General features: G+C 41.0%; 2 protein-coding genes across 33 annotated transcripts in view; one reads left to right on the top strand and one right to left on the bottom strand.

Annotated features, from left to right (window-relative positions):
- Window positions 1-8,304, top strand: part of ZMYND11 (zinc finger MYND-type containing 11) — a 105,445-nt gene extending 97,141 nt beyond the window's left edge. For all 17 annotated transcript variants that reach the window (XM_023921899.2, XM_023921898.2, XM_023921896.2 and 14 more), the window contains 3 exons: window positions 1,012-1,284; window positions 2,376-2,561; window positions 7,175-8,304. In XM_023921899.2, coding sequence (XP_023777667.1) covers window positions 1,012-1,284; window positions 2,376-2,561; window positions 7,175-7,297 — 582 coding nt within the window. In that variant the 3' untranslated portion in view covers window positions 7,298-8,304. The remainder of the gene's footprint in view (window positions 1-1,011; window positions 1,285-2,375; window positions 2,562-7,174) is intronic.
- A 9,073-nt stretch (window positions 8,305-17,377) lies between these two features.
- Window positions 17,378-26,452, bottom strand: part of DIP2C (DIP2 acetate--CoA ligase C (putative)) — a 308,352-nt gene continuing 299,277 nt past the window's right edge. For all 16 annotated transcript variants that reach the window (XM_086864758.1, XM_086864692.1, XM_086864706.1 and 13 more), the window contains 2 exons: window positions 25,190-25,313; window positions 17,378-20,537 (listed from right to left, as the gene is read on the bottom strand). In XM_086864758.1, the coding sequence (XP_086720884.1) occupies window positions 20,285-20,537; window positions 25,190-25,313 (377 nt within the window). In that variant the 3' untranslated portion in view covers window positions 17,378-20,284. The remainder of the gene's footprint in view (window positions 20,538-25,189; window positions 25,314-26,452) is intronic.

Below are 26,452 nucleotides of genomic sequence, written 5' to 3'. Positions count from 1 at the left end.
TCTTGCCATTCTTACTGTGTTTTCTGTCAAGCAAATACTGTAATTTGCTTCATATATTTATGTCTTAACATGCCTTCTTAGCTCTGATCAGTGATCCAGAAGTCAATCACAGTGACCTCTTCGGGAGTAATTGATTGCAAAAGGGAATACACAGTCAGGCTTTTGAATGGTGCGAGCAATGCCTCATCACACACGCAGGCACAAAGTGCAGTCCTGAGCAAGGCTTTGTCTCTACACTGCTAAATGAGCATTAAAACATCTACCTTGAAAATAAAAATAAAAATCGTTTGTGTCTTCAGACACTTGAAATAGCAATAAGCATTTCCAGGAGTATAACTTCGATCTGTTCTAAAGAGCAGGAGCAATTGGTGTTACACTGTAATAACACAGGCAGCCAGATTCAGCACAGTACACTACAGTAACAGTGACTTCTTTCCTGATAATTGTGTAATTATACAGAGCTTCTGTGGTCATCCAAGTCTAGTTCTATATTATTGGAATCAAGATGTAGACTCTCATTAGCCTTTCATCTTCAAAGGACCTTTGAAGTACCAATCAATCTTTGCAGCAGTTCTATGGAATCGGTGGAATATCACAGACTCCACTGCAGCCTGTTGGGTCAGAGTAAGCCCAGAGTTTGCCAAAACAATTCAGGAGCCTTGGCCATTCAGCTATAGTCTCTTTAGGCAGAATATTGAGGGGAAAAAAATATCTCTAGTAAACCTCTAGCAATCCCAAGGAGTCAGCACAGCCTCTGAGGTTTTTCATACTTTTGGGGAGGTGAGGCTGGCTGAAGTCAGAAAAGACTGACCCAAGAGCCTGCCCACTCCCAAACTGGTTTTCACTGGGATTCCACATCCCATTAGAACTACAGGTCTTCAATAGACACCTTTCACATTAACTATACTGATATTAGGCAAGTAACATTTTTTCTTTGGGGGAACTGAAAAGTTAACAGGTTGACTTGTTCTATTTTGATATCTGATTGTTAAGTTTGTTCTTTCTCTGCAGGAGCCAGAACCTGAAACTGAAGCAGTAAGTTCAAGCCAGGAAATTCCCACAATGCCTCAGCCCATTGAAAAAGTTTCAGTCTCAACTCAGACCAAGAAGTTAAGTGCCTCTTCTCCAAAAATGCTGCATCGGAGCACCCAGACCAGTAACGATGGAGTGTGTCAGAACATGTGCCATGACAAATACACCAAAATCTTTAACGATTTCAAGGACAGGATGAAAGCTGATCACAAAAGAGAAACTGAGAGAGTTGTGCGAGAGGCAGTGGAAAAGGTAACGCTTGTTGAACACCACCTACACTGGGTTGAGGAGAGGCAGTTTAGGGGATTTTTTCACATTCTTTCTATTTTTGTAACAACCACTCTTACCAAAATGAATAAAAAGCCTTTTCCAAAGAGACCACATAAAAATAGTCTCCATTATGGCTTTTTTAGACCATTTCTATACCAACAAACCTACTTTAAACAGAAAACTCTTGGCTTTTTTGATTCTTGTCCAGTGAAATCAGTTTGTGATCCAAAACTGAAACTAATTGTTCATTCATGAGTATCTGTTTCCAAAGTCTTTCTCTCCATTGTTAAGTGCGATTCTAAACAATGTCATTGTTCAACTGCTAGTCATAAATAATTCTTCTTTTCTCCATCTTCTGACCTAAAGATCAAATAGGGTCACTGAAATTTGTTTGAATTTTCTTATCTAATATTAACCTGTTTAAAATTCAATGTCTAAGCTTGACCTGGTCACCTTTGGCTGGAGAGAGCAGGGCAATTTGGAGGATGATTTGTCTGACCTCTCTTAAGTACCTGTCTTAAGATAAGACAAATAAGATGAATTTTCTTCTGGATGAAGGACTGTGAAATGAACCTAGGGAGTTCAAGTGTTAATCCTCTAGGATTAAGACACTGAATGTGTAGATACCTGAGCAAGGGCAAAGGAACCTCACTGACAATGAATACTAAAAGGTATCTCTTAATGAACTCAATACTCTATTTTTTATTTTCCATTTTGCACTTATTGTAGATTTATATGCAGTTGTAGATCTGGAAAAAACAAAATCTCTTTTTAAGAGAAATTAATAAATTTATAAACTGATAATTGAGCAAATATTCATAGAATTTATTTAGCTGTTGTTGTAGGTGCTTAGCAGAGTAGAAATAAAGCGACATTTTTATTTTGATTAATTCTGATTTAAAATTTTGTTATATCTCTAATTGAGTAATTTTTATTTCCTAAATAGGAGAAACCTCTAGTTAGGTGACCTCTACCCGCACCACTAATAGAGGTTTAAAGAGTAGAGGTTTAAATATGACACTTCTAACTGCAGTAGCTGTCCCTTGACTTGTTTTGCTGACTGTCTTTGGCAGCTGCGTACAGAGATGGAAGAAGAGAAAAGGCAGGCTGTAAATAAAGCTGTGGCCAATGCACAAGGAGAGATGGACAGAAAATGTAAGCAGGTAAAGGAGAAGTGCAAAGAAGAATTTTTAGAAGAAATTAAGAAACTAGCAGGTCAGCACAAGCAACTGATTTCCCAGACCAAGAAGAAGCAGTGGGTAAGTGTCAGAAACTGATCACAAGAGACTAAGTGGAAATGTATAATGCATCCTGCAGGCCAGTTGAAGGGGATTTCTTCTTGCTTTTAACTGCACTGGTCTTTCAGCATTAAGGCTTTCTCCTTCATATCACTGTTTCAAATCTTCTCCAAATTTCAACTTGGTGTTTTGATTACTTTCCATCTTAATTTGTTAGTGCTAACAGCAATATCTTCTCAAGTCCAATCAGATCTTACTATCAAAAATATTTTTTTCCAAATGCAGCTTTACTCTGTATAAGACATGCTTTGCATTATGTTCACACTCCTTTGATCTTGAGACCTCAGAGGGTACAATATCTGGCTGCATCAATTTGGATTCCCCTGCTAATAAGGCTATTAGTGATATCCTTCTGGCCTTTTCCTCTCCTTGCTTTTTCTACAGCTCTTTTATATTCCTTTATATTTAAGACATGCCATTTGGAAATGTATTTCTCTCTTGTTTGGTCCTTAAGTGTAAATTTTGTAGCATCAGCTACAAAAAACATGTTGGTGTGCCCTTTAGAAACACGAAAATAGACATCTAACTTACTGTTCTGTTACATGCCACCGACTTTTCCCTGGTTTTATTTGGATTGTGGCTCATGCTTTCTCAGGCTGAAGTGTGTTCTCCCACATGGCTGTACAGCACCTAGCCAAACACTGCAAGTACCATAAACTGTGCTGCTTGCCAGGAGCAGAGTGCAGGTGGAAACTGCTCCCCTCAGGATCTGGGACCTGGCACATGCACAAACTCCTCTTTCTCTTTGCTGATTTTCACAGAACACGGGAGCGAAAGCCATCGTTCAAGAAGTCACACAGCACTGTGACAGTTGTCTGTAACACACAGAGGGGTGGGCACAGGATTGCAGCACTGGTGGGGCTGGAAAGGAGCAGGAGCCTCCAGGAGACAGCGTGAGCTAAGGGACAGTCAGTCCTGCCACCTCCCTGCAGCCCCCTTTGCTATAAAGGGCTGTTTTGCTGCTGCTCAGCCTCATTAGTCCCTGTGCTTACATGAAACGATGGTCCCTGCAGGGAAAACCCTGCTCTGGAGAAGAGCAGAAAAAGTATTCAGGCGAGACAGTAGCTGAATATCACAGTTATGAGTTTGGTTTTTGGAAAGAGAAGAATTATTTCAAATGCCAGAGCTCCTGTAGAGTCTTTATTTCTGTGCCTCACAGAGGTTTTACTGTTGGTTATGTGGTGCAGTGCTTGGGTCTCTGTCAATAAGAGAATTCCTCCCTGTCTACCTGTCTCTGCAGACCAGAGAAGTTGCTTGTGACTGACTTGATGGAGTTACTGTGTTCAGTGTATCACCAGCTGCTGGTGCCTGTGTGCATGTGCTCACCTGTGGCACTGGAGAGGGAAATGGAATTGCCTTTGCCCACTATAGAATACATCAAATTACCTCTGCACTGTCACGAGTGAAGACACACATGTGAACCATTGTCACCATTCAGCTGACATGCAGTAACTCGGGCACAATAACTTGGTTGTGAGGCTGGACTCTTAGCTCTGCCTGCTTTTTGGTGGTTTTGAAGGCAGAATTTTTGAAAGAGACTGACTGGAGTTACTTTTATCTGCTCCAATGTGCCTTTATTGTATCCTTCAGACTAATCAGAAAATGCCCTGGTACCACATCACTGAATTTATTAATGAGGACATAAAGCCTCTCTACTGAGCAAAACAATCAAAAGATAGAAAAAGTATTTGACAATCTTGCCTGTTTCTGTGGCCTCAAACTATCTGTCAATCACCACCCTAAATGAAGGCATCATGCAGACAGCTGGTTTGCATGTGGCAGGAGAGGGAGGGTCAGGATAAACACCTCTGCATTCAAGCTGATGGATCTGCCTGCCAACACACAGCCCCAGGCAGCTGGACTTGGTCCAATTACACAACTCCCCAGTGATTATTCCTTCAGTGGTACTAATGACAGTCTCTGGTGTGTAGTACTGCACTTGTATGCTGCTATTATAATGATACCTTCTCACCAAAATCTCATGTAATTAACACACATACTAAATGAGTTTTGGGGGCTTTGCTTTTTAATTAGGAGCAGAGACCTCTAGTTTTGTGTAATGCTGATGTCTAGGATTGGGAATACAGCTGCTATTATTCACACTGTATTTGTCTTTTTCTCATACCTAAAAAAATAGTCCAGTTGGGATGAAGGGATCATTTTGCTGGTGGTGTACAGGGACATGAGATGTACTCCTAGCCCTCAGAAGACTAATGCATAGTTAAAGAATAACAGTTACTCTTTCTCTAGCTGGTTATAATTGCCTTGGCTTAGCCCAATTTCATTTTTATACCTTCATAAAATTTGGGTTTAATACAGATACCTCAAGTAAATAGCAAACAAAGGAAGAAATGTAAAGGCAGGAATAACAATAATGAGATTATGCAGCTTGGTGGCCTCCAGGGTACAGGCTGGAGTGCTGGTCTTGACAATGTTTCTGTTTTAGTTTCTCCAAGTTCTTTTATTTGTATATAAGCCTTATTTAAGTCCGTGCATAGGTCATTTCCATAGGCTTTTAACTTTTATTTCTTTCAAATTTATTTACACATATATTTATTTTAACTTGCAACAGGTGGTCTTTAAGTGAATGAGCATTGTCTGTGATGTGTACTGTCTGAAACAAAACCCCAAGTGATTGATAACATTTAGAAAGAGGAAAATACAAAGAAAAGAGAAGGCCTGAGGCCAGCTGGCATTTTGCCTCCAGTGCCACATGTGCTGGTACCAGCACAGATGACACTATTTTCCCTTTGTAAGTGGAGATTTACATCCCACACTTATGGCCAGCATATGTAAAGGGAAGTGCAGGACCCACAGATCAGCTGTCCTCTCCTGTCATAGCATTTTTTGATGTCTCCAAGCCAGCAGATGTGAATTTGGTCTCTGGGCTGAGGCCCATGCTGTACATAATGGAGGGACACAGCTGTTCCTGCACCTTTCCAGCAGATGATCCTAATGGCTCCCACAGGCTTGTGAGCAGCCAGCAACATGAAAAACCAGGAAAACAGCTCTCGAGAGGACACTTGTTTGCAGACATTTTTACAAATAAACTTCCCAGGAGCTAAATTATGGAAGGAAAATGGAGAGGTTCCCTTCTCACACAGCTAGGGCAGTCCCTTTATTGCAGATGTAAATAAATGGTTATCAGTTTAGCCAATGTAAATGCTGGCTTTCTTGGATCAGTCTTTCAGTAGTGTGGGTTGTTGTAGTTTTTCTGTCGAGGCAGTTGCATCTGTTTTCTTTGTAATTCCCTGTTTTATTAGCAAAGCTGTAGCTAGACAGGACATAAAAAGTAAATTTTGTGTTACTCTGTGGTTTGATAGCAGCGCACAGACTGTGTGATATCCCTCTCCCTGTTCCCCCTCATGCAATAAGCATTTCAGACTGGATTCCTAAAGATGCTTGCTGATTTTGAGCAGACCAAATTCAGAAAGACCATTTTGAGGTTGTTAGAAGCTGGCTCTCCTGGATACAGAAGTATAAATGGTAACTTAGCAGCAATGCCACCTTACTTCATGGAGTTTTGTCAAATTGACAGTTAATGCTTTTGCAGCACTCCCTGCTATGCAGGGGCATAAACCCACTTGAAGACTGCCTGTAGGGGTACTGTACCTCCTTGATGGCCACCCATAGTGCTGACCAGAATGTTGAATTCCCTTTCTTAGTTCCTCAGAGGCCACAGGGATATTTCCCAAATAGCTTTTCCACCTGACAGAGGGCTGGGGCTGTTCTCTGTGCTCTGAGGTAGAAATTATCTTTGCTACAGCTTTCCCCAGAACCAAATAATTCTGCAAAAATCATGGGCTGTGCAGCATCTTTCTTTCAGTTTTGTACAGTTCTGGCAGGCAGGACAAAGGCAAGAGCCCAGAGCACCAACCTGTGTACAACAGGCCTTCTTGGGTTTGTCTAAGACTTGGAGGAAAAGCCTCTTTTTTGATCTGCTCAGTAGCACTAATGGAGCACAAGGTTTTCCCTTCAGGAGGTGGCAGTGCTGGCTGGCAGTCAGCAAACCCCAGTGACAGCAGCCTCCTTGCAGGCTATCCCAGATGGGCTATAACAGAACAGGAATTCTTGTCTAATGGGATGTTATTGTTGTGACTTTTTCTAGACCAAAAGGATCTTCCCCAGCAACCTCTGGACAGGTTGTGCTTATAAGGAAACCTCAGAAACATTGATTTTCAAGCTTGTACAGAGCCTGTTCACACCAGCAATGCCTGTTGATTTACTGTAGCTTTTAAGACATAGATCAGGGTGCAATTACACAAATGTAGGGTAAAAGATGGCTCCTGTGCTGTGTGGCTGAAAAATGTCAGTCCACCATTCTGAGAGATGAGTTTTCTTAAGTGAGAGATGATTTTTTGAAAAGCAATAATCCAGACTCTGGAAAATAGGAAGGTATTGTGTGGATTTTCTGAAATTGCTGCTTCACTCAGTGTGTGTGAAAAATGCGCTGGTGCCCCTGGGTGCCCCCGAGCATAAATGAGAGGAGCATTGCTTTGCACTGCTGTGTGCCGGGGTGGGGGAACGCTGGTGAGCTGCCAGGGGTGTAATCCCATCTCACTTGTTCTCCCCAGTGCTACAACTGTGAAGAGGAGGCCATGTACCACTGCTGCTGGAACACTTCCTACTGCTCCATCAAGTGTCAGCAGGAGCACTGGCATGCCGAACACAAACGTACCTGCCGCAGGAAAAGATGAAAGAGTTACTTCTCCCCTAGAGCGCCAACCCAATGATTGCTATTCTCAGACAGAGCGGTTTTTGTTTCAGAAAAAAAAAATAAAAAAAGCCAAAATTGTTTAGAATTTGTTTCCCATTTTGCACCAGCCTTTAAACACTTTTCGTAAAAGAAATTTTGCACAGTTATTTCAGTCTTCTGTTAAAAATGCTCCTCCAAAATGTTGTCAGCAAAATTAATTGATTGAACATCTGTGGGAGCAGGTTACTTCAAATAATTTTAAACTAAAGGATTTATTGCATTTTCAGCAAATTTTAAGACATTTTTAGGTTTTGCAGGGATTTTAATCTTTAAAAACAGCAGATCTAAAAACAAAAAAACGATGAAAGTTTAACAAAAAGGAACATTTAAAAACTAGTTCTGAATGTAAGAAGTACAGAACTGTTTCAGAAAATCAAAGCATACTACCTTGATGTAACATTTATTTCTTAACCTTGTTGAGCTGGTTTTGTTCAGCTTAATTTTACTGTTTAAAGGCATTATCTATTGGTTATACCAGTGGGTACATGATTGAATTTAGGGAACAGGGTTAACACAGCAGGTGCTAGTCCTGCGTATTTTTTCTTAAATATTTCCCAACTGTGTTTTATTTTCATTATTTCTTTTCAATATATAACTTTTATAACAAAATATTAGCTTTGATCTTGTAGCTTAAAATCACAGGGAACTGGGGTAATCTTTTACTGAGCTGGATCTTAGAGAAAAATGAATATTTAAATTTTGAAGTTTGCACATTTCGTCTTTGTTCTAACATGAGTGCTTATAACAAGAATAAGAAAAGCCAAAAAAATAAAAAAAAAACAACAGACAAACAGAAAAACCAACTACCTTTATTCATAGTCGGAATTTTGAGGCATACAAATTACTTTATTGCTCCCCCCTTCAGCCTCCCCAATTCAATGTCATTTGACCACCTCTGATTTGGTGTCACCTGGTCCATTGTAACTGATAATAAAAGGAGAAAAAGCACTTAAGTTTCACAGAAGCCGTTATGTTTGTAGTAATGGGTCATTGCCTAATAATGAGCTCCATCACTGTACTCAGAATGAAGAATAATGCATGTTAATTTTCTTGTATTAAAGATGCCGTGATTTGTAAAAAGTCTGTATTTTGCGGAATGTCTGGATTAAGAAGCATTACCAATAGGAATGGATCGATAGTTGAAAAATTATTTTCTTTTTTGTTTGTTTTATATATAGATATATTAATTGCATCCATGTTCAGAGACAATTTTTTAAATAGATGTAAAGCTTACTTAAATAGCTTTTCTTTTAAAGTGTCTCCACATCTTAGTTTCTTTCAAAGATTGGTCTTAGACTGAGTCATTTGCCCATTAATCATCCAGCTATTTTTTGAGGAGTTAGAAGAATAATTTGTAAATATTTATTTAGATCTTTGATATTTATTGAAAGCAATTACATGATGGAACGATGGAAGCTGAAGAATAAGGAGGAAAGCCTTTTAAAAAGTTTTCTCTAGGATTTGTCAGGGTCATTGTAAAGACAAAAATATAACTAAGACTTCTGTGAACTACCACTGAACTCCTGACCTTTTTTACTTACAGTGGTGATATAAGTTAATTGACTAGATACTGCCAAATAATGCCCAATATGTTGCAGAAATTAAATGGTAAGTTGATTGGAAAAAATAGTAAGTAGATGGTAACTTGTATTACCACAGCTACATTATTGCCTGATAAATGTGTAATTAACTTTTGTCGCCTCTGTGTTGTGACTGTAAAACACTTCACAACTAAAAATCAATCTTGTTCGATTACTTTACAAGTTCCAAAACTTCGATCCACCCCTATGAAAGCAAGTATTGTGGAAATATTTTTGGTGTAAAATCATTCCAGAATATGTAATATTTAACTGATAGCTGCATGAAAGTAAGATTCGTGTTACTTTGGCTTTTTTGTCTCTGTTGACACGGTTGCACATTTCCAAGTTACTACAGCGTGAAAACTGTGTGTTTTAAAGAAAAAAAAAAAGAAAAAAAAAACCACAAAAAAAAAAAACCAAAACAAAAAAAAGATTGTGGCCTGGTTTTGTATAAGTTTTAGGTAAAATTACAATTGATTGTTTTAGGAACCATGACTTAAAATTAATTTTTCTGCAAATCATAAAGCTATATTAAAGTGTTGAGCTTAGCCACTATGCACATTGTAATTATTCATTGTGGCTGTCCAGTTTATGATGCATTCTGGCATTTTGTAAGCTGCTCTGACTAGCAATATATAGAGTCATTTAATGTGTTAACATTGGTTAATAAATGTATTTAAAAAAAATCCCTCACTGAATGTGACTGTGTTGATTTTGGCCCGTTGTCCTCACGTCCTGGGGTGGGCAGGCCTGAGGCTGCTGTTGCTGTGCTCTCACCAAGGGAGAGCGGGGCTGTGCACGGGAGCTGGGCCTGCGCTCCCCGGAGCCTTGTTCCTGCCTCCAGGGGAGCCGGCAGGCCGTGGAAGGGCTTTAACATTTAACATTTAACAATTAACACGGCTCTCGGCACCGACAGCGAGTCCTTTCAGCCCGTGCAGGGCCAGCAGGCCCCGGGGATTGCACCCATCGAGTCCTGGTTTTGGAGCAGATCCTGCAGCGCTGCCTCTGCCAGGCTGGGGCTCAGCCCCGCTTCTGCCTCCTCCCTCACCCGGTCACCAGCCCTGAGCCTGTGCCTGTTGTGAGTTTGATGAAATAATTCACTTGGTGCCAGTGAGGTGTCCGAGGGGGCCGAGGGCCCGTGGAGCACATCCTGCAGAAACAGCCACATGGGGACAGGCCAAAGGCAGAGCGGGGCATCCTGGGGCTCCATCAGAACTTCAGGGCTGCAGTAGGGACGCTCTGGGAGTTGGTTTCAGTCTCAGAATTCAGAATTTCCCTATGGAAACTAAGACCGGGCAAGACCTTTAAGTCCCAAGGGAATCCCTCAAAGTCTCTTTTATTATTTTACTATCCAAACAGTTCTGTTCTTACACGAGCCAAATTTTATTCCTTCATCTTGATGAAACTCAATTAGGTGTCAGCAGCCAGCACAGTGAATCACACAAGGTGGAAAAGCAGGATCAAGAATAAACAGCATCTCCCTTCAGCTCCCCTCCCAGGGCATTTTCCCCGTTTGATGACTGCGGTCACTCTTCAAGCTCAACACTGCACACCAGCACTCCAGTGGCAGAAATCCCCAGTGAAAATGCTCCTCCACTCCCTTCTCCACATGCATTTATTTGCCAGCTCAGGTGACACCAGTGGGGCCAGTATCAGGATCAAACAGCTCTCTGGACATGCCAAGGCAGTTTCTGCACTATGTAACATGGATTGTCTGTGACCTGTCGTGCTCCATTCCTGTCCCACTCTGGGCCCTGTCACTGCCAGCTGGCAGAGCAGAGGAGCAGAGTTATCCTTGCACTGCCCCAGCTCTGCAAGTTTCCTTCCATCAGGAATCTCAGGGTGAGCTGGGGCTTCTCTGCAGCATCACCACTGCAGGTGGTGGTCCTTGACCATCAGTCTTAAAGGCTTAAACAATTTATTGTTGATTTTTCTTATTATTATCATAATTGTTGCTGTTTTTGTAATTAATTTATTTATTTTATTTTTTAATTTTTTTTTTATTTTTTACTCTGGCTATTCCTTTATTTTAATAAGGAGGAGCTGTGGTTTCTGCCTCCTGCTTCCTTTAGGTGGAGTGAGCTGCCCAGCTCATGGCTTGTTTGCCTTTCACAGTCTTAAATGACCAAGTATGTGAAATATATTTGGGATTTGTTACTGGTAGTTAGGGGCCACCCTATCAATTTTAGCCTCCCTGACTGAGAGTACATATGTGATCTGTGCATGTTCTTCTCAAATGCTTTCATAAAGTAAATTGAGGCGGGTATCTAAACCAGAGAGGCCCTTATTGTGTTGTTTCCTATTAAGGAAATGCAATTGCAAGTAGAAAGGCCCATCCATTTGTGAGAATACTAGAATATTGTTGGGGTTAAGTGGGAGATGATTATAGGTAATGTAAAAGGAATAAAACCAACTATCTTGGACCTTCCAAACCCATATTTTAACCTAATAGAACCTATTTCCAGATGTCAAAAGCCTCAAGAGTATGATAGACTCTGAGTAATGCTCTTTGAAAAAGAAATGCTAGTTAGTAGAGGTTCAAAATTGTAAAATCAGAAAAAAAAAGAACCAAGAGAAAATTAACTCTGAATTGTCCCTCCTGCTCCCCATGGCCATGCCTGCCCCAGGACCTCTCCAGCCCCATGACCCTAGAGCCACTGATGAGGTATAGAAGGGAAGTTTCATCCCTTCAGGGATGGCAAAATGCCATGAAGAGACTAAAATAAAGCACAGCATCTACTTTGTAGATAATTTGTACATAGAAGGGGACTGATAATTGAAGATTATTCAGAAGAAATGCCAAGAAAGCCAGAACACTCCATGCTACAAGGCAGAGTGATGTGTTTGTTTACAAAGCCACCGGCCAGTTGCTGTAAACTCCCTGAGTGAAAACTAAGCTGGCGTGAAGCTTCAATGGAAATAGGATTTACCCTAGAGAGGTATCTAAAAATAAACTGAGTTCTGCTTCAGAAGATGCTGTGAATCTGGTTACACAAATTGCTTTACTAGTGTTTGGAAAAGGACTTCTGCAGAACAAAACAATGTTTATTAATAAAGCCAGAGGACTTTCATATTTAACTACTTCATTAACAGGAAAGGTAGCTTTTACAAATAGCTGCTGTAGGTGTCTTGGGGCCCCTCTTGCTGCCACATTCTGGCTCTGCCTCTCTCCTGCTCTCCCTCCCAGGGAGAAACTGGCCAGTTTTGAGCCATGATCCCACCATGCTTGGCCACAGCAATTCTGTTGTGCTTTTGTCCCTTGTAACAGAGCCTTCAAGGTGGAAAATGGCTTCATTAAAAGTGAAAAGGAACTCAGTGCCTTGCACACAACAACTCTTGGAGCCCCTGTCACCAGGAAAGAGGGTTTTGGTGTGGGCCACCCCTCTGTGCCTCAGCTGAGGGGCATCCTGCTCACTGTCCTCGTTGGGGGGTCTGTGGGTCTGCTGTGATGGGGGGAGAGCAGGATGAGGCCTCCAAACCCCAGGCAGGGACATCCCCTGCTGCTGGCCCTGCAGCTCAGCGCTGCCAAGGAGCTCGTTCCCAAAGGAGGAGCATGGCCAGAAACTCTGCCATGCGTGGCTTATGTGCTGGAGAGAGAATTTCTTTGGCTGACACAACGCTTGACTGAGTGACAGAGCCTTTTCCTGTCTTTTCACAAGTCCGTAGAGACCACAAGGGCTGGAAAGCCTTTTAGTTTTGCCCCAAAGAAATGCAAGATGTGCAGCTCAGTCGTGCCATTGCTTGTTCTGCTTCCCCACTGACACTGGAGCCAGCAGCATTTTAACCCTGGGCTCCCCAGGCCAGTGGCTCCACAGCAGGAGCTGCTCCATGCTGCTGAGCTGTTGGGAGTCAGCGCTGGATGCTGAGCCAGAGCCCAGCACTGCCCAGCCCTTCCCACCAGTGGTGTTCCTGCTGCCTCTCTCTGACAAATTTGGGTGGGGGCAATGCTGCACTTGCAAGGAAAGCCCTCAAGCCCTGGAGTTTGTCTGCCTCCAGTCAGTGGGGTGGCATTGGGATTCTGGGGCCAGGAAGTGGAGCAGGAGGCAGCTCACAGTGCAGGTGCAGGGACTGGATCTGTTCTGAAGTGCCACAGATGCTGAGAAGCTCTGAGCCACCTCAGGCTTCTCCTGATGCAGGGGCCTCCCTTGGAAAGCTAAGGACAATTGTCATAGAGAGTGGCCTGGCAACAAGAGAGTAGCAGGAGCTCAAGCCTAAAAGCCAGAGGCCTCCTTAGCCTGGCACAGCCTGGACTGTTGAACTCTGCCCCTGGTACTACCTCCACTCCAAAGCCTTTCTCTTTAGCCCAAGGCTAAAGTACACTCTCTGTACAGAATCATCTGCAGAGACAGAACCTATTTATGGGCTTCTCTTAAGCATCTTGTTCAGAATTTGCTTTTTCTCCCAGTTGCAATCCTGCTCCAGACCTCCCTGGGCAAAAGGAGTTTCCACCTCTCCCAACTATTGCGATCACTGTTTGGTGAAGAAAAGGAGCGTCTGGAGTTGCCTGTCCCATTACAGACCTAATTATTATTCTTCCTGTGGCTCAGCATTTCCAAATTAAAATGGGACTTTGCCACATCCCAGAACGACAGGTTGCATCCTGACTTTGTGTCTCTCCTGTGGATGCACTGGCTTTATCATGCTGGAGAGATAAATGGTGCTGGTAGTTGTAAGTGAAGTGCAATGACAGCACATGTGGCTTATGCAGGCATAGCAAGATGCAGTCACACCAGTTTGGCAGCAAGACTATGGCCCTGTTAGGTGTACCACTGGAAACAAGAGTTTTTAATGGAAGTTTTTGTTTAAGAAAACATGGGATTTGCTGGAAAATTTTCATAACTGAGTGATCTATAACTGTCATTTCATTATGGCTTAAAACAGTAGTTAAAAGCCTCTTGTACTGTAAAAAGGCTTTGCTCCAAGATGAAAAAATACTTCCCTCCTCTGAAGAAAAAAATAATAATTATAGCTGAGACCACACTTCTTTCTCTTTGCTAACCAAAGAGCTGTGAGAGAACTTTAACATTCCCATTCAGTTTTTGTGGCCCTACACCCTGGAGTGGCAGGATAGGCTGTGGATTTCCACAGTGGATGCCCAATGTCTGCCCTGGCAGTGAAAGCATTTTCAGGCTGTGCAAGTCCATCCCTGCCCCTGCAGCAGCCAGCAGGGACTGAGCCACGCAGGGACCCTGCAAAGCCACACGAGGGTGTAGCCCCACCCCAGCTTGCAGGTCTTGTGGTTAGGAGGGAGTGAGGTATGCAAAAAAAGATCCTCCTGTGGATTTCAGGAAAGTATCCAAACCCAAATGTTTAAGAGAGGCATCCTAGAAATGCTAATGAGCATGTATGACTGCAATGGAAAGTTTAATTCTTTTGTACCTCCTCAGCTACTAATTTGGGTAGTTGTTGGCTCAAGTTCTTGTCTCCTGCTGTTCTATGAAATCTGCCTGTGCCATATTCACCTCCCTGGCTTCATAGAAACATTACTTTCTTCTTGCCTGCAGCTGCTTTTCCTACACTTGTCTTCTCCCACAGTTTCTGCTCTCCAGCCTTGCCACTTACCTTATACAGCCCTGGTTGTTTTTTAGTTTTCCAAACCATTAGGGTTGGTTTGTCCATGCCTTACACATATCTGTCCTTCCACCTCCATACACTTCCCCTCTTGGCTGAATTAACAGGAGTAGCTCATCCAGGCCCCCAGTCAGAACCTGAGGCTAAGAGCAGTGAGGTGTGTCTCAGCATCTGGAGCTTCCTGACTGAAATGCACTCCCCTAGGTGAGAAAATTAAAATGTAGGCCCCTAAAATTGGGAGCCTGATATCACAGGGCTAGATAGTCTCAGCTGTTTGATCTTTACTCCATATGCAGAGTCTTCTTTTTCCTGGCCTCTCCTGCTACACCAAATGCCCTTCCTAAAACTGCCCTTCATTTATGGCTTCCTCACTGGCGTCTTTATCCTGATAGCTCAGTACAGTGCTTACCTTGGTGCCTCTCCTGACATCTCCAAACCTTTCCCATGTGCTGCCAGTCACACTTGGAAGTCACTGCCTGTGTAGATTCCATCAGCTTCATCCCCTTCTCCAGCCACTCTCCACAAGCCTATGGGCATCAATCTACCAAAGCACAAAATTAAAACAAGATCAGCTTTGTGCCTTTAGGATCCACCATAAAGTGGTCATTGACGTAGAGTATTTTGCAGTAACTTTTAAATTTATTATTAGATGTATTGTGGGATGCCTGGGAAAAAGACTTTTTTTTCCCTCATGTGGATCATAGAGGATACAATAGTGCCTTTGGAGAAATCTTTGTGCAGACCAGAAAGAAGAGCTCTGACTGTGACTGGCATGATGCAGCATACCCTGCTTAGTGAACCTGAAGGAATCTGAAATGCCATGCAGTTCCCAGTGTCAGGATGATGCCAGAAGATGCAGAGATGGCCTCCTCCTGGTCTGCTGTGTAAGAAAGGGGGAGCTGCTGTTTCAGAGATGCTGATCCCAGCCAGGTTCAGCACAAATAAGGCAAAGCTTGAGAGGGTTTTTGTACCATCTTTAAGGTGATACCCCTCAAAATAGAACAGAAAAACCATGAAAAGGAGAACCCTAAATCATGGTAAGGTGAGTGAGAGCTTTTGGGAGGGTAGGCTGCCAAATGGAGCACTCCAGATTTATAAAAACAAAACAAAACCCCATACATTTATGTTTAAGAAAAAAATTAACAATATATTATTTTATATTTTATCTCCCCCTCAATGATTAATTTCTGCTTTCCCAATGTAGAATCTGGTTGCATTTTCTTTTACTTCTTCAAATCTCAGTTTTAAAGCAAAAACTTCTTCAAATAAAATAATTAAATAATTTAATAAATCAATCAATCAATCAAAATCAGGGTTGGCTCTTGCCCTGGGGACAGAGGTGTCCATCCCCCTTGGGATGACTCTTGTAGGCTGCATCTCTTCCCCACTGCCCATCCAGCCAGAGCCCAGCCCAGCCCCTTCAAACCATGAGTGTGTCCAGGCAAGGGCCACAGCTGGATTTGCCTCTCCAGGGGTGCAGAGGGTTCTGTGGCACAGCAGGGGATTGTGAGAAGCTCTGCTGGAGGGAGCTCCAAACTCCCCCCATATCACCTTTGCTCAGAAGGCAGCTGATGAGAATTTGTTGTTGATCTCTGTGCACGCCCCTTCCTCCCTCCCTTGATAATAACATAATAATAACAATGCATAAAGCAAATCTTTGTGTTGAAAACCAGAAAAGCTGTATTCTTTTACCAGACTTTTTTCCAAATCTTACATTCTTAGTATTAACATGATAATGAAAAAATTATGCTGTTCTTATTGTGCATGATTCTCCTAACCCTGTGATTTTTTTGGTTGAGATTTCCCACCAGTTTTGCAGTGTTATAGCACTTTTTGCCAAAAATGTTTTTAAAATGTGGAATTTAAATATTTTAACCTTTTAAAAGCCTTAATCCCATTAACATAAAAATCAATCCCCTTTTTACTTTAATTAAATGATTTGTAAAATTGAATCAGGAACTACTTGCTGTTCTGCCATCCTCTTCCTTCTGCCATCTCTAACTTGTTTTCTCCTTCCCGCAATTTTTGTGTCTCTCTCCCTGTGCCCAGGGTAATTGTGGGTCCACAAAACTGCACCTACCTCTTGTGATAAGCAACCTGAAATCTGAGCCATCAGAGATGGGATTTTACACGCTGAATTTCTCAGTCAGGACTCCAAACACATGAGGACTGAGAATTTCACCCTTTGAAATCACATTTGGAAAACAAGAGCTGGGGCCAAACCTCTTCTCTGGGAATGCTGCTACTCAGCAGCTGGGAGCCAGCTCTGAAATCAAGGTCTTTTTGCAAAAAGGAAGTGGGCAGATCACATTCCCAAGAGCGATCATCTGGCTGCCCAAGGCTACTGAATAGATAGGGAGGTTCTAGCCCCACATCTGTGAGTGACCAAGCTGTAACCCATAAACCTCCACTGGCAGAAAGCTCCATCAGAGCTGTAAAACCTGGATCAGTAACTTCCTTAGGTGACTGATAGGCAGCATGTCAGTAGCAAGACCTTGCAACAAAAGTGATAAGTGACAAATTTGAGGAGTTTTACAGTACTAATGCTTGTTATTGCTTCTCACAAAATGTTACCAAGCTTACAATAATCTTTACACTTTCAGCAAAAATGTGAACAGTATATTTGAATATATTAAAAAGAATTAAAAAAACATTTCACAAAAAACATTTGTTGCCATATGAAAGTCTTTCAGCAATAAATGCCCACACCAGTATTTAAACATTGTTAAAAGTATAATGATTTGTACTAATAAATTATGCAACAAGAGAGGTAAACAAAATAAAATTACAGTATAGCTCTCCATGTTCCTCCACCGAGCATCCGCAGCTCTTGGAAGCTCCATTTTAGATGACTAATTAAGAAACTGATATTTTCAGAGCAACAAAAATAAAAGCTTTTATTTGTTCATTTGAATATAAAACAGGCGTTATCACAGATGTACAAAGCGTACTGGTGGTTTAACATACAAGAAGGTTGCTGTCCTTTGCACATAAAAATTTTTGTTTGAATCTGTGATTGGCTGAGTTACATGAATTTCTCTAACCAGTCACCACACTCTATGAAATAACGCTGCTAACATTCAACTGATAAAAGGGACAGTCTTCCCTTGGGTAAAGTGTCAAGCAGGATTAAATATATATAATAAACAAGCACCATGAGGAATCTGCTCCTGTTTGATTAGTTTTGTGTTTAAATGTTCATTGTGTACCCTCTCTTTTTGTGCATGTGCATCGAGTTGATTACATGGTTTTGTCTGACTCCAAAAGCACAAGGTCACAAGACAAACATTTTATACATTCTCATGAATGGTTTATCTACAGTACAGTTTCTAATACAGAACAATCCTTCTTTATTGCTCAGTCTGATGGTGCTTAAATGTTTCCTTCCTTTTGCTTGCACAACAAAACCAGAAACTCAGTTTATCATTTCTCTTAACTCAGGATTTAACAACCACAGATGACAGGTTGCAGAAGAGAGCTGTTATTAACTGCATTTCACAACTGCATTGCAGTTCTTTTATTCTCTACAAATGCAAAGTTGACTTCGTGAAGGTTAAAGTGACGCTTTGAACGACAGCGAGATTTGTTTTGCAGTACTGAGATCAGCAATAGCAGGACTTCACAAGTTAGTTCACACACTGCAATTATGTTTGTAATCAATCAACATCTTGTCTGAAACCTTACAACAACTTGCCATTAAGAACAGATTTTATTCTTTTTAGGGAGCAGAAAATGAATTTGACGAAGTATGGGATTGGTCTGCAGAGCATGAATAGGGCTATTCACAGGACAGTGAGGGCGGAAGAGATGGCCTGAAAGAAAACGCGTCTGACGTGGTGAGATGCTCTGTACTGTACATGCAGACTAAAACGTCCCTACCTTTTAAAAAGATTTTTAACACCCAGCATTGAGACTCCCTTATACGTGATATAAACATGATAACGTTTGCCCTGCAACAATCTTAGTCATGCATATCCGGTAATGAGAGCCAGCACATGAACGTCATTTGGGACAAATAAGAAAAGCATTCTTGGACTGCAGCTGGTAAATCCCACTCTTGATCACAAACAGGTCAATTCAGTTACAACCACATGAAGGAAGGGGAAGGCTTTAAAAAAGGGGGCATGGGGGGCAGGGAAGACAACAGAACTGGGGAATCAAACCCCTCTTTTCTCCAAAGGTAGTAAAATGAAGGCAGCTGTGATGCATGTTTTCCTACTCTTCTCCCGTGATGGCCTCAGGCTGGAGACCACGGGACTCCTCCGTTCTTTAACCAGGCAGATGGGTTCCTCTGATGTTTTAATGTGTTTAGGGACTAGTTAGCAGATGCACGATCCGTGCCAAAGGGCGGTAGTGACTGTACGCTCCTCTCGTTAAGGAATAAATTAAAGACCATTGAAACAATCGTTTCCTGTAAATGTAAACTGTAAGCGTTGGCCACCGAGCTACGTGTCCTAGCTGAGAGGCAAATTGATAACTCTGTGCAAAAAACCCCAAAACTTTTCCTTATAGCAGTAAAAACACCAACTAAAACAATGAAAAAAATTGTGCAACAAAGTTCTGCAGCTAGACAACAGTGCTATTCCTCAACCTGCCTTTTCTAAGTCTAACAAGTGTATGCACATGCCAGCACGAATATTTATTGTTGCCTCCATGGCAAAGAAAAGAAAATTATTGTAGTGCATTTTTAGTCTTAAATTCATTCACTGCCTTAAAGGCAGCAATAATTTCACTTGCTGGTATCTAGAGGATTCTTTTTGTCAGGGATACTTAGCAATCCAGGATTGCTTTTTTTTTTCTTTTTCCAAAAAATTTGTGAGTAACATTTGATTATCTACAGTGGGAGACACCATGCAAGTGACAAGTACTGCATTTTAAACTTTAAAATCTTTTGTCATTAGTGAATTTATATTTCATATATATATATTTGATGTGATACTATCCACTCAAGATAATACAACACTTTGTTTTTATATTAGCAAACATTTCAAGAGTTTAATATTCTTGAATGTTTCTTCTCTTTTATACTTCTAAAGAGATCAAAATAAATTAAACGTTTTGTACATAATTACAGAAGAAGTAGTTAACTTATTTTATCTTTTTAGTTTAGTACAAAGATATTTGCAAGCTCATTGCCGAAATACACCTTATTTATAAATTTCTTCCATTCTAACGCTAACAGCAAAGGCTCTTTGGCCTTTGGGCTTTCAGCATCTCTGACAGAAAGCTGCAAGATTTCTAATTGAAAGGTGCTACTTTGGGTTTTCTCCTCGTACCACTACATATTTTCCTAAGATGTGGGATCTAAAATGGCTTAAGTTAGTAATGGATCTGTATTCATCAGCTTTTTATGACATATTAAAACAAATGAAGGAAACAACTATTTGTATTAGTATGCAAATTGTTTTAAAAGAATCCATTTGGAGGGCAGAATAAAAAAAAATCTACTTCAGCTTACTTAATGTAAAATACAAAGCCACATTTACTCAAAAAGCAGTATTGTCCAGTAAGCAAAAAAAAAAAAAAAAAAAAAGTTTAAAATGGGCTTTTCCAACACACTGAAGGGCCTTACCCCATAGTCCTTCTTTTCTAAAATTTAGTGGTAAAAGAAAACATTTCACATTATATTTCCTGCCAATCGTGACTGCTTTGAAAAGTCGTAATAGAAACAGTTCCATTCTGATGAGTGTCAGCATCTTATCTGCACACTGTTTTAGTGGACACAAAAAAATTTTATACATCTATAGTAAAGTCCATGGAAGCTTTAAGGTACAAGACTACATGTTGTAGGCCACATAGATGGGATCTAGCTGGTCTGCCAAAAATCCATCTCGTAGGTGCATACGTTGTTTCTCTCCACGGGAGTTGATAGGAATTACACCAATGTCCACAACCACCACCACCCCTACAATCAGATAGTGTTCCTCCAGGACCACATTGGTGACCAAAGGAACAAGGTCCAAAGCTTCTTGCTCAGATCCATCCAGCTCCACTACAACGACCAATAAATTTGTCCAGGTAAACACCGCACTGGAAAAAAAAAAAAAAATAGTATTAGTCGTGGGGTTTTTTCACCCATTTCATTTTTTATCTCCTTTCTTGCACCTTGGTTATCTTTTGTTGGAGCTCCTTGGGCTCTTTCCATGTTCAGGAGAAAGGGTAAAGAGCAAGAGAGAACACACTGAGGCTGGGGCAGAACAGCCCCATGAGGTCTCTATTTAATACTGCTGCAATTTTAAGCATTAGGCTGAACTTTACAGAAACCTGCCTGTCATGGAAGGAGGTAGTATGGCAGCGTGTGGTTCCCTCTGAAGCCAGGGAAGTGCCACAGCTCTGCTGTGTTCATGGAGTGACCTGTGTGTGGAGGTATTTTGAAGGGTTTTTTACACGGTCTTTTGAAGAGCAGCTCAGAAAACCAAGGAGGTTAGGAGAGGAGACACCAAGAAGAGCAGGAGCAGAGTCTGAGCCGAAAGGTCTGTGGGATAACCCCTGCTAGTGACGGGGTGTGGAGCCCTGGGGAGGCACATGGCACAGTGCAGGCTGACAGGGGTGCCTGGGGAGGGGACATCCTCCCTGTGCCTGCTCAGCACACATGGCAAAGCGCCCTCAGGAACGGGCTGCTGCCCAGGCAGGTCAGAGCTCAGCACAAAAAAGCTGCAATTCTTCTGGACCAACTGGTTTCCACAGAAATAAGGCTGTGTCTTCATCTGTTTTATTTTGGCTGTTTTATTTCTGTTTGCTTTAAGGGGACCAGAGTTTTAACATTCCTGATAACAGTGGAGATGGTCAAAGGACACCATTATTCCCAGTATCTCCTGTTTGCTAAAAGAACTTTGTAATACTCCAAAGTTTTGGTTAAGCCCTTGAGCTAAAGCAGGTTAATTTTGGGTTCTGCTACCTGGGACCATTTCTGGCTAAGGAGAATGCATTTATCCTTCCAAATATAGAGGCTTGGGAGGGTATCAAAGTCTGGTGTATGCTTCCTTCCAGAGTAGTTTCACAGCTTCCCTCCATCCTCCTCACATCTCCAGAGTCTCCAGAGTCTCACATCTCATGGGAGGTGAGCACAGCTGAGCCACAAAGAGCAATCTCATTTATCCTTGCAGGCGTTTAAGAAACTTTTTCCTCTAGCTTATTCCACAGAATAAATAATAATATTCTACACATGTAAGCCACATATCCAGCCCTGTACTTTACTCATCTTTACCTCATAAAGTCAGGGGATAACTTCCCAGAACTGTCTCGAGCATAAGCATCTGAAAGTCAGAATATATTATGTACATAAGCCATCTTCAAAAAGAGCTTCTTCCCCTAAGGTCAATGCTTGATTGAGACAGAAGTGCACTGTTTTAGCCTCCTAAGACAGCTCTGAAAATCCAGGTACTATGGAAACATATCTTCCTTTGCCCAAAAATTAGCTATGAAAATGTGCTCTATGTTGATGCTTGACAGAACAAATTTTAGGAGAAAAGTACTTAACTCTTAAAAAAAACACAACAAAAAAAATTCAGATCCTGCCCAAGTACTATTTGATTGAATTCTTATGTGCTTATTGATCTGGAAAACTAATGAGCAGCCAAACCAAGGATGAGAAGGCCCCTTTTGACTTAGTACTGCTGTGAAATGAATTTTCATTTGTAATTAAGTTTTCAAAGACATTCTAGTAAGTTTTGATTGATGCTGAATATTAACAAAATGAAGTATCAATCTGCACAGATGATCATCTCCAGAGAGGTCCTGGAATTTTTATCGATTGCTGTACAAACATCTAAATTAGTATTATATATATTTTAACGAAAAACCCTGGGGAGGTTTCATTGAAATGTAAGTTAGCATTTAAAACCATGCCTGGAAACTACTGTTAGCTTGTTACTTGGGAAAGCAATTAACAGTAAGATTCAGGAGCAGGTCCCTAAAACATGGCTAGAATAAATTAGTTTGTCTGAATTCAGGAAACTGATTCCCAAAACTTTCATGAAGCTTCTATTAAGTCCTAAAATCAGTGACACTCCTAAGAGGCTTCAATTTAATTTAAAACTCATTTCATATGTCATGGTTCTAACTCACTGGTGATCACTGGAAGTAAAAGGAAATACTGCTCTTTATGTTCTTACTTGTTGAGATGATGATACATTTGCCAGTGTATCTCTTTTATGCATATATCAACTTTCTAGGCCTGATGAATAGAAAAACTCAAACCAAAAACCTAGGGACCAGGAAGGCTGACCTTTCCTGAAGAAATAATCGAGTCACAATAGCCAAGTCCCACCCAATAGGTGCAAAGCAGTCAATGCACTGAGCTGGGAATGGCCCCTCCTGCTGCTTCCATGTCACCAAATGCTACAGGAAAAACAAGGAAGTTGTCAAAACACCTCCAGGGAAAGAAGCTCCTAATTGTTTTCTTCTCCAAATACCTTGTGTAGCTTTGTGTATAAACCACTTCTAAGTAAATTCCAGGAAGCTCTGTTCTGTTCCTCTTTTGCAACTTTGACATTTAAATGAGTCAACCCTGTGCTTTAATTAAAACACATACAATAAAACACATACCACATTTTGTGGTATTAGAAGCACTTTCAAAATGCACAGTGTGAGTTTACATCACAATAAAACCAGACTGTGCCACTCTTTCACTTGTTATGTATGGAGACACAGGAAGTCCAGAGTCAGAGGTTGCTGATTTGTGCAAAAATTTCTTAAGAGACAAGAATAATTTTAAATGACCTTTTAGATCTGATCCTCAATGACAGAAGCTGCCCAGCAGGATCCCATGTCATTCAACAAACCCCCAGGTCCCTCAATGGTGTCCAGTGTTACAAAATGAGCTGCGTTTCTCAGAGGCTGTTTTTACAATCTACCAACTGGACATTCCCAGCACCTTTTGTGTGCAACAGGAATTGATGCAGTAAAATCCTTAATGGGGCATTGTAACCGAAACAAGAAAAGAGGCTCCTGCCCCTGTCCACAGAAAGGGATATACAAATTATAAATAAAATTTAAAAATAGTTAGCTGGCTATTATTTTGGCAGGGAGTGTTTCATAAAGACATAAGGAGGGTCTCTATGAGAAGCTGAAAAAGAAGTTATGTGAGAGAAGTCAAGGACAGTCAGGACAAGAACTGTGAATGAAAACTCCATGATGGTTATTTGGCAGAGCATTGGTTAGGAAAAGGCTGGGAACTGTGAGCAAACCAGACGCTGTCATTCTGAAGAACTGTGTGTCCCTTTTCTGCAGGGAGTGTATCTGAGACACATCTAATTCATCAGCAATATCTCTTTTTGAGGGAAAAACAACCCTGAAATACTGGCTTTAAATACTGGCCTTTGGGAAAAGGGTAGCAACAGTATAGAGTGTTTTCTGAATTCTCACTCCCATGCCTTATCACCTGACTACTGGGAGGAGTTATGGTGCAGAGAATTATCTACATGTATTTCTTGCAGAAATTCATTCCAGGTTACTCTCAACCCTTTTCCAATTTCTCACTCAGGGTTTCCATGGTTGTGCAACAAAAAGGATCCTCAAAGTGCTCTTAGCAATCTTGAAAGCAGGAACATAATTTAAGCATTTTTTGGTACTAAAACCCATTAATGCAGTGTGATATGGCTACTGTATTCATTGCTTGTGAGCTCATAATTTGAGGGGACCCAAACCTCTGACAAACAGATACTGGTGACCACAGCGATTTATGAACCTACGGCCATCTTATAATAGTGCAGTCCTTAAACAGCTTGATCTGAAAACTTTCCATACACTGCTGGTACTGATCTGACACATTTTCAAGGGGAATTTCATGACATCCCCAAAGTGTTCATAATGGTCTGTGTGAAGGCACAGAATCCAGCTCCCTGTGTAATGTCTGTCTGGCACAAGACTATACCAGCAATGATGATGCTCAAGGGAGGAGGCAATAAGGCAAAACCTCACTGCAATTAGTCAGCCAAGCAACTAATTGCATTCATTTAAACTTATATTTAAGAAAAAAGCAAAGTCTTTTACCAAAGAAACCAGTTCAGCTGCTGTGCTTCTTTCACTATTAAGCTTCCTGCTCCAGGCCACACCTCTGCAGCCAGGATTGAAAAGAAAAATGCACAAAATTGCTCTGGCTATTGTGAGAGATTTATTTTGGTTGAAAGGTGAATAGCTGAACTGAGGTTATATCAAAACAAAACAACTACCTGACTGAGTCTTCTGATGCAAGAATAATGAAAAGCAATTTGTGCTCATGTCGGCCTCAAGAAATGATTTCCTGCTGTGTACATCTGAGGATGATACATTGATTAAGACAACATCATTATTAACTCATTGATTTACTGCTTCAATTTCCATTGTGACCTTGATTTGATCACTGCTTCATTTATTAATAACCAATTCAAAAATAACAGTGTGTTCACAAATAAAATTTATTAGTGTGTTCATTTATTTGAAATGTTTGCTTGCTTACTCCTTAAAAAAAATAAAAAATAAAAGAAGAAACATACTGAATGAACTTATCAGAAATCAGTCCTTTCTGATTAAATCTGTTTGTGAAAAGTTTCATCCTAAGGACACATTTGCAGTTGGGTTATAAATCCTGTGACCATCCAGACAGGCCATTTTCTGGATCAATTGCAATATCCAAGGGAAAAACCCAGACATGATAGATATTTCAGCTTTTTATAAGGGCCCTGGTGTTATACAATCCTTACCATTCTGTGATGCTCTTGTGTGCTCTAATTACAGAGGTTTCAATATCGATTGGATGGTACCTCATCCCTCGCAATTCCATGGCTTCATCTAATGCACCCACCACATAAAGTGCATCATGGCGTTCTGGTGGTAAGGAATAAAAAAACAGAAAGGTTCTATTCTCCAGTACATTAAATTATAGAAATCTTCACATTAAGAATTAAGTAAAATAAGTACAAACATAAGTTATCCTCAAATTTCTAAAACCCCAAAGTGATTTCCGAACTAATGAGCGTTTTCCATTACTGAAGTGCAATGCAGAGCAAAAACAGAAGAAAGGAAGGCAGAAACACTATTCCCATTTGACAAAGGCAGAAATCTTCATCCAAAGACAGTGGCATAATTCCTGTTTTTCTCCCAGGTGGATGCAGAACACATTGTTTTTAAGGCACTCTAAACAGACAATCGGTTCCTTGTTTTCTCTTTTTTTTTCAAAGAGAAAAAATAGATTTGATCCTAACAGTGTGGCTGATGTTCTCCCAATTGCTTTGAGATGGTCACTACATATGCTTTTGATCTATTACATAGGTGTTTATCAACAAACTAAAACTGTACTATAGGTAGATAGCAAATTGCTTATGCAGGTAATTTAAACAGAACACTTTTATAGCTCATATTTTTTACCTACTGAAGAAATAAATGAGGCTGAAATTACAGTTTTTAAAAGATACGGGGCTGAAAATAAACCATTACATGCTAGTCATAAAAAAATATTTGCTAATAGACTTAAAAGGAGATGAATTTGGACAGTTGTTTGGTGGTATTGTAATGACAAGAGGAGGTCTGCCTAATAAAGGGCTGAGAACTTTCTGCACTGGGAGCTAAATGTAGGAGAATGGAGCAACTCTTCACTAGGAGAATACCTGAGCTATTTGACTGCTTAAGTTGCAATATCCTCAGAGAATCCTGAATTTTCTCAGGGTTGGGCTATCATTATGAAATTAAAAAAGCCTGTGCAACCCAAAGTAAATCTCTTCTGAAGGTGCCAATATAAAGTCAGGGCAGCAGGCCTAATCCACAGGGATTACTAAAATGTTTTCAGATTTGATGAATTTTTTCTTTGGTTGAATAGCAGCTATTCTAATGGCCCTGGAATCACTCCTGGGGGTGTTCACAGCATTGCTGGAAACCCTACTTGGCCTCCCCTGGCCAGCTCAGCCACAGCCACTTGTGGCATTGTGCTCCTCAAAAATCATGGAAAAAACCATTTTCCCAAGCACAGA

This window comes from Cyanistes caeruleus, chromosome 1, assembly GCF_971803275.1.
Source record: "Cyanistes caeruleus chromosome 1, bCyaCae1.hap1.1, whole genome shotgun sequence".
Classification (NCBI taxonomy): Eukaryota; Metazoa; Chordata; class Aves; order Passeriformes; family Paridae; genus Cyanistes; species Cyanistes caeruleus.
This window is presented reverse-complemented; position numbering and strand designations above follow the sequence as displayed.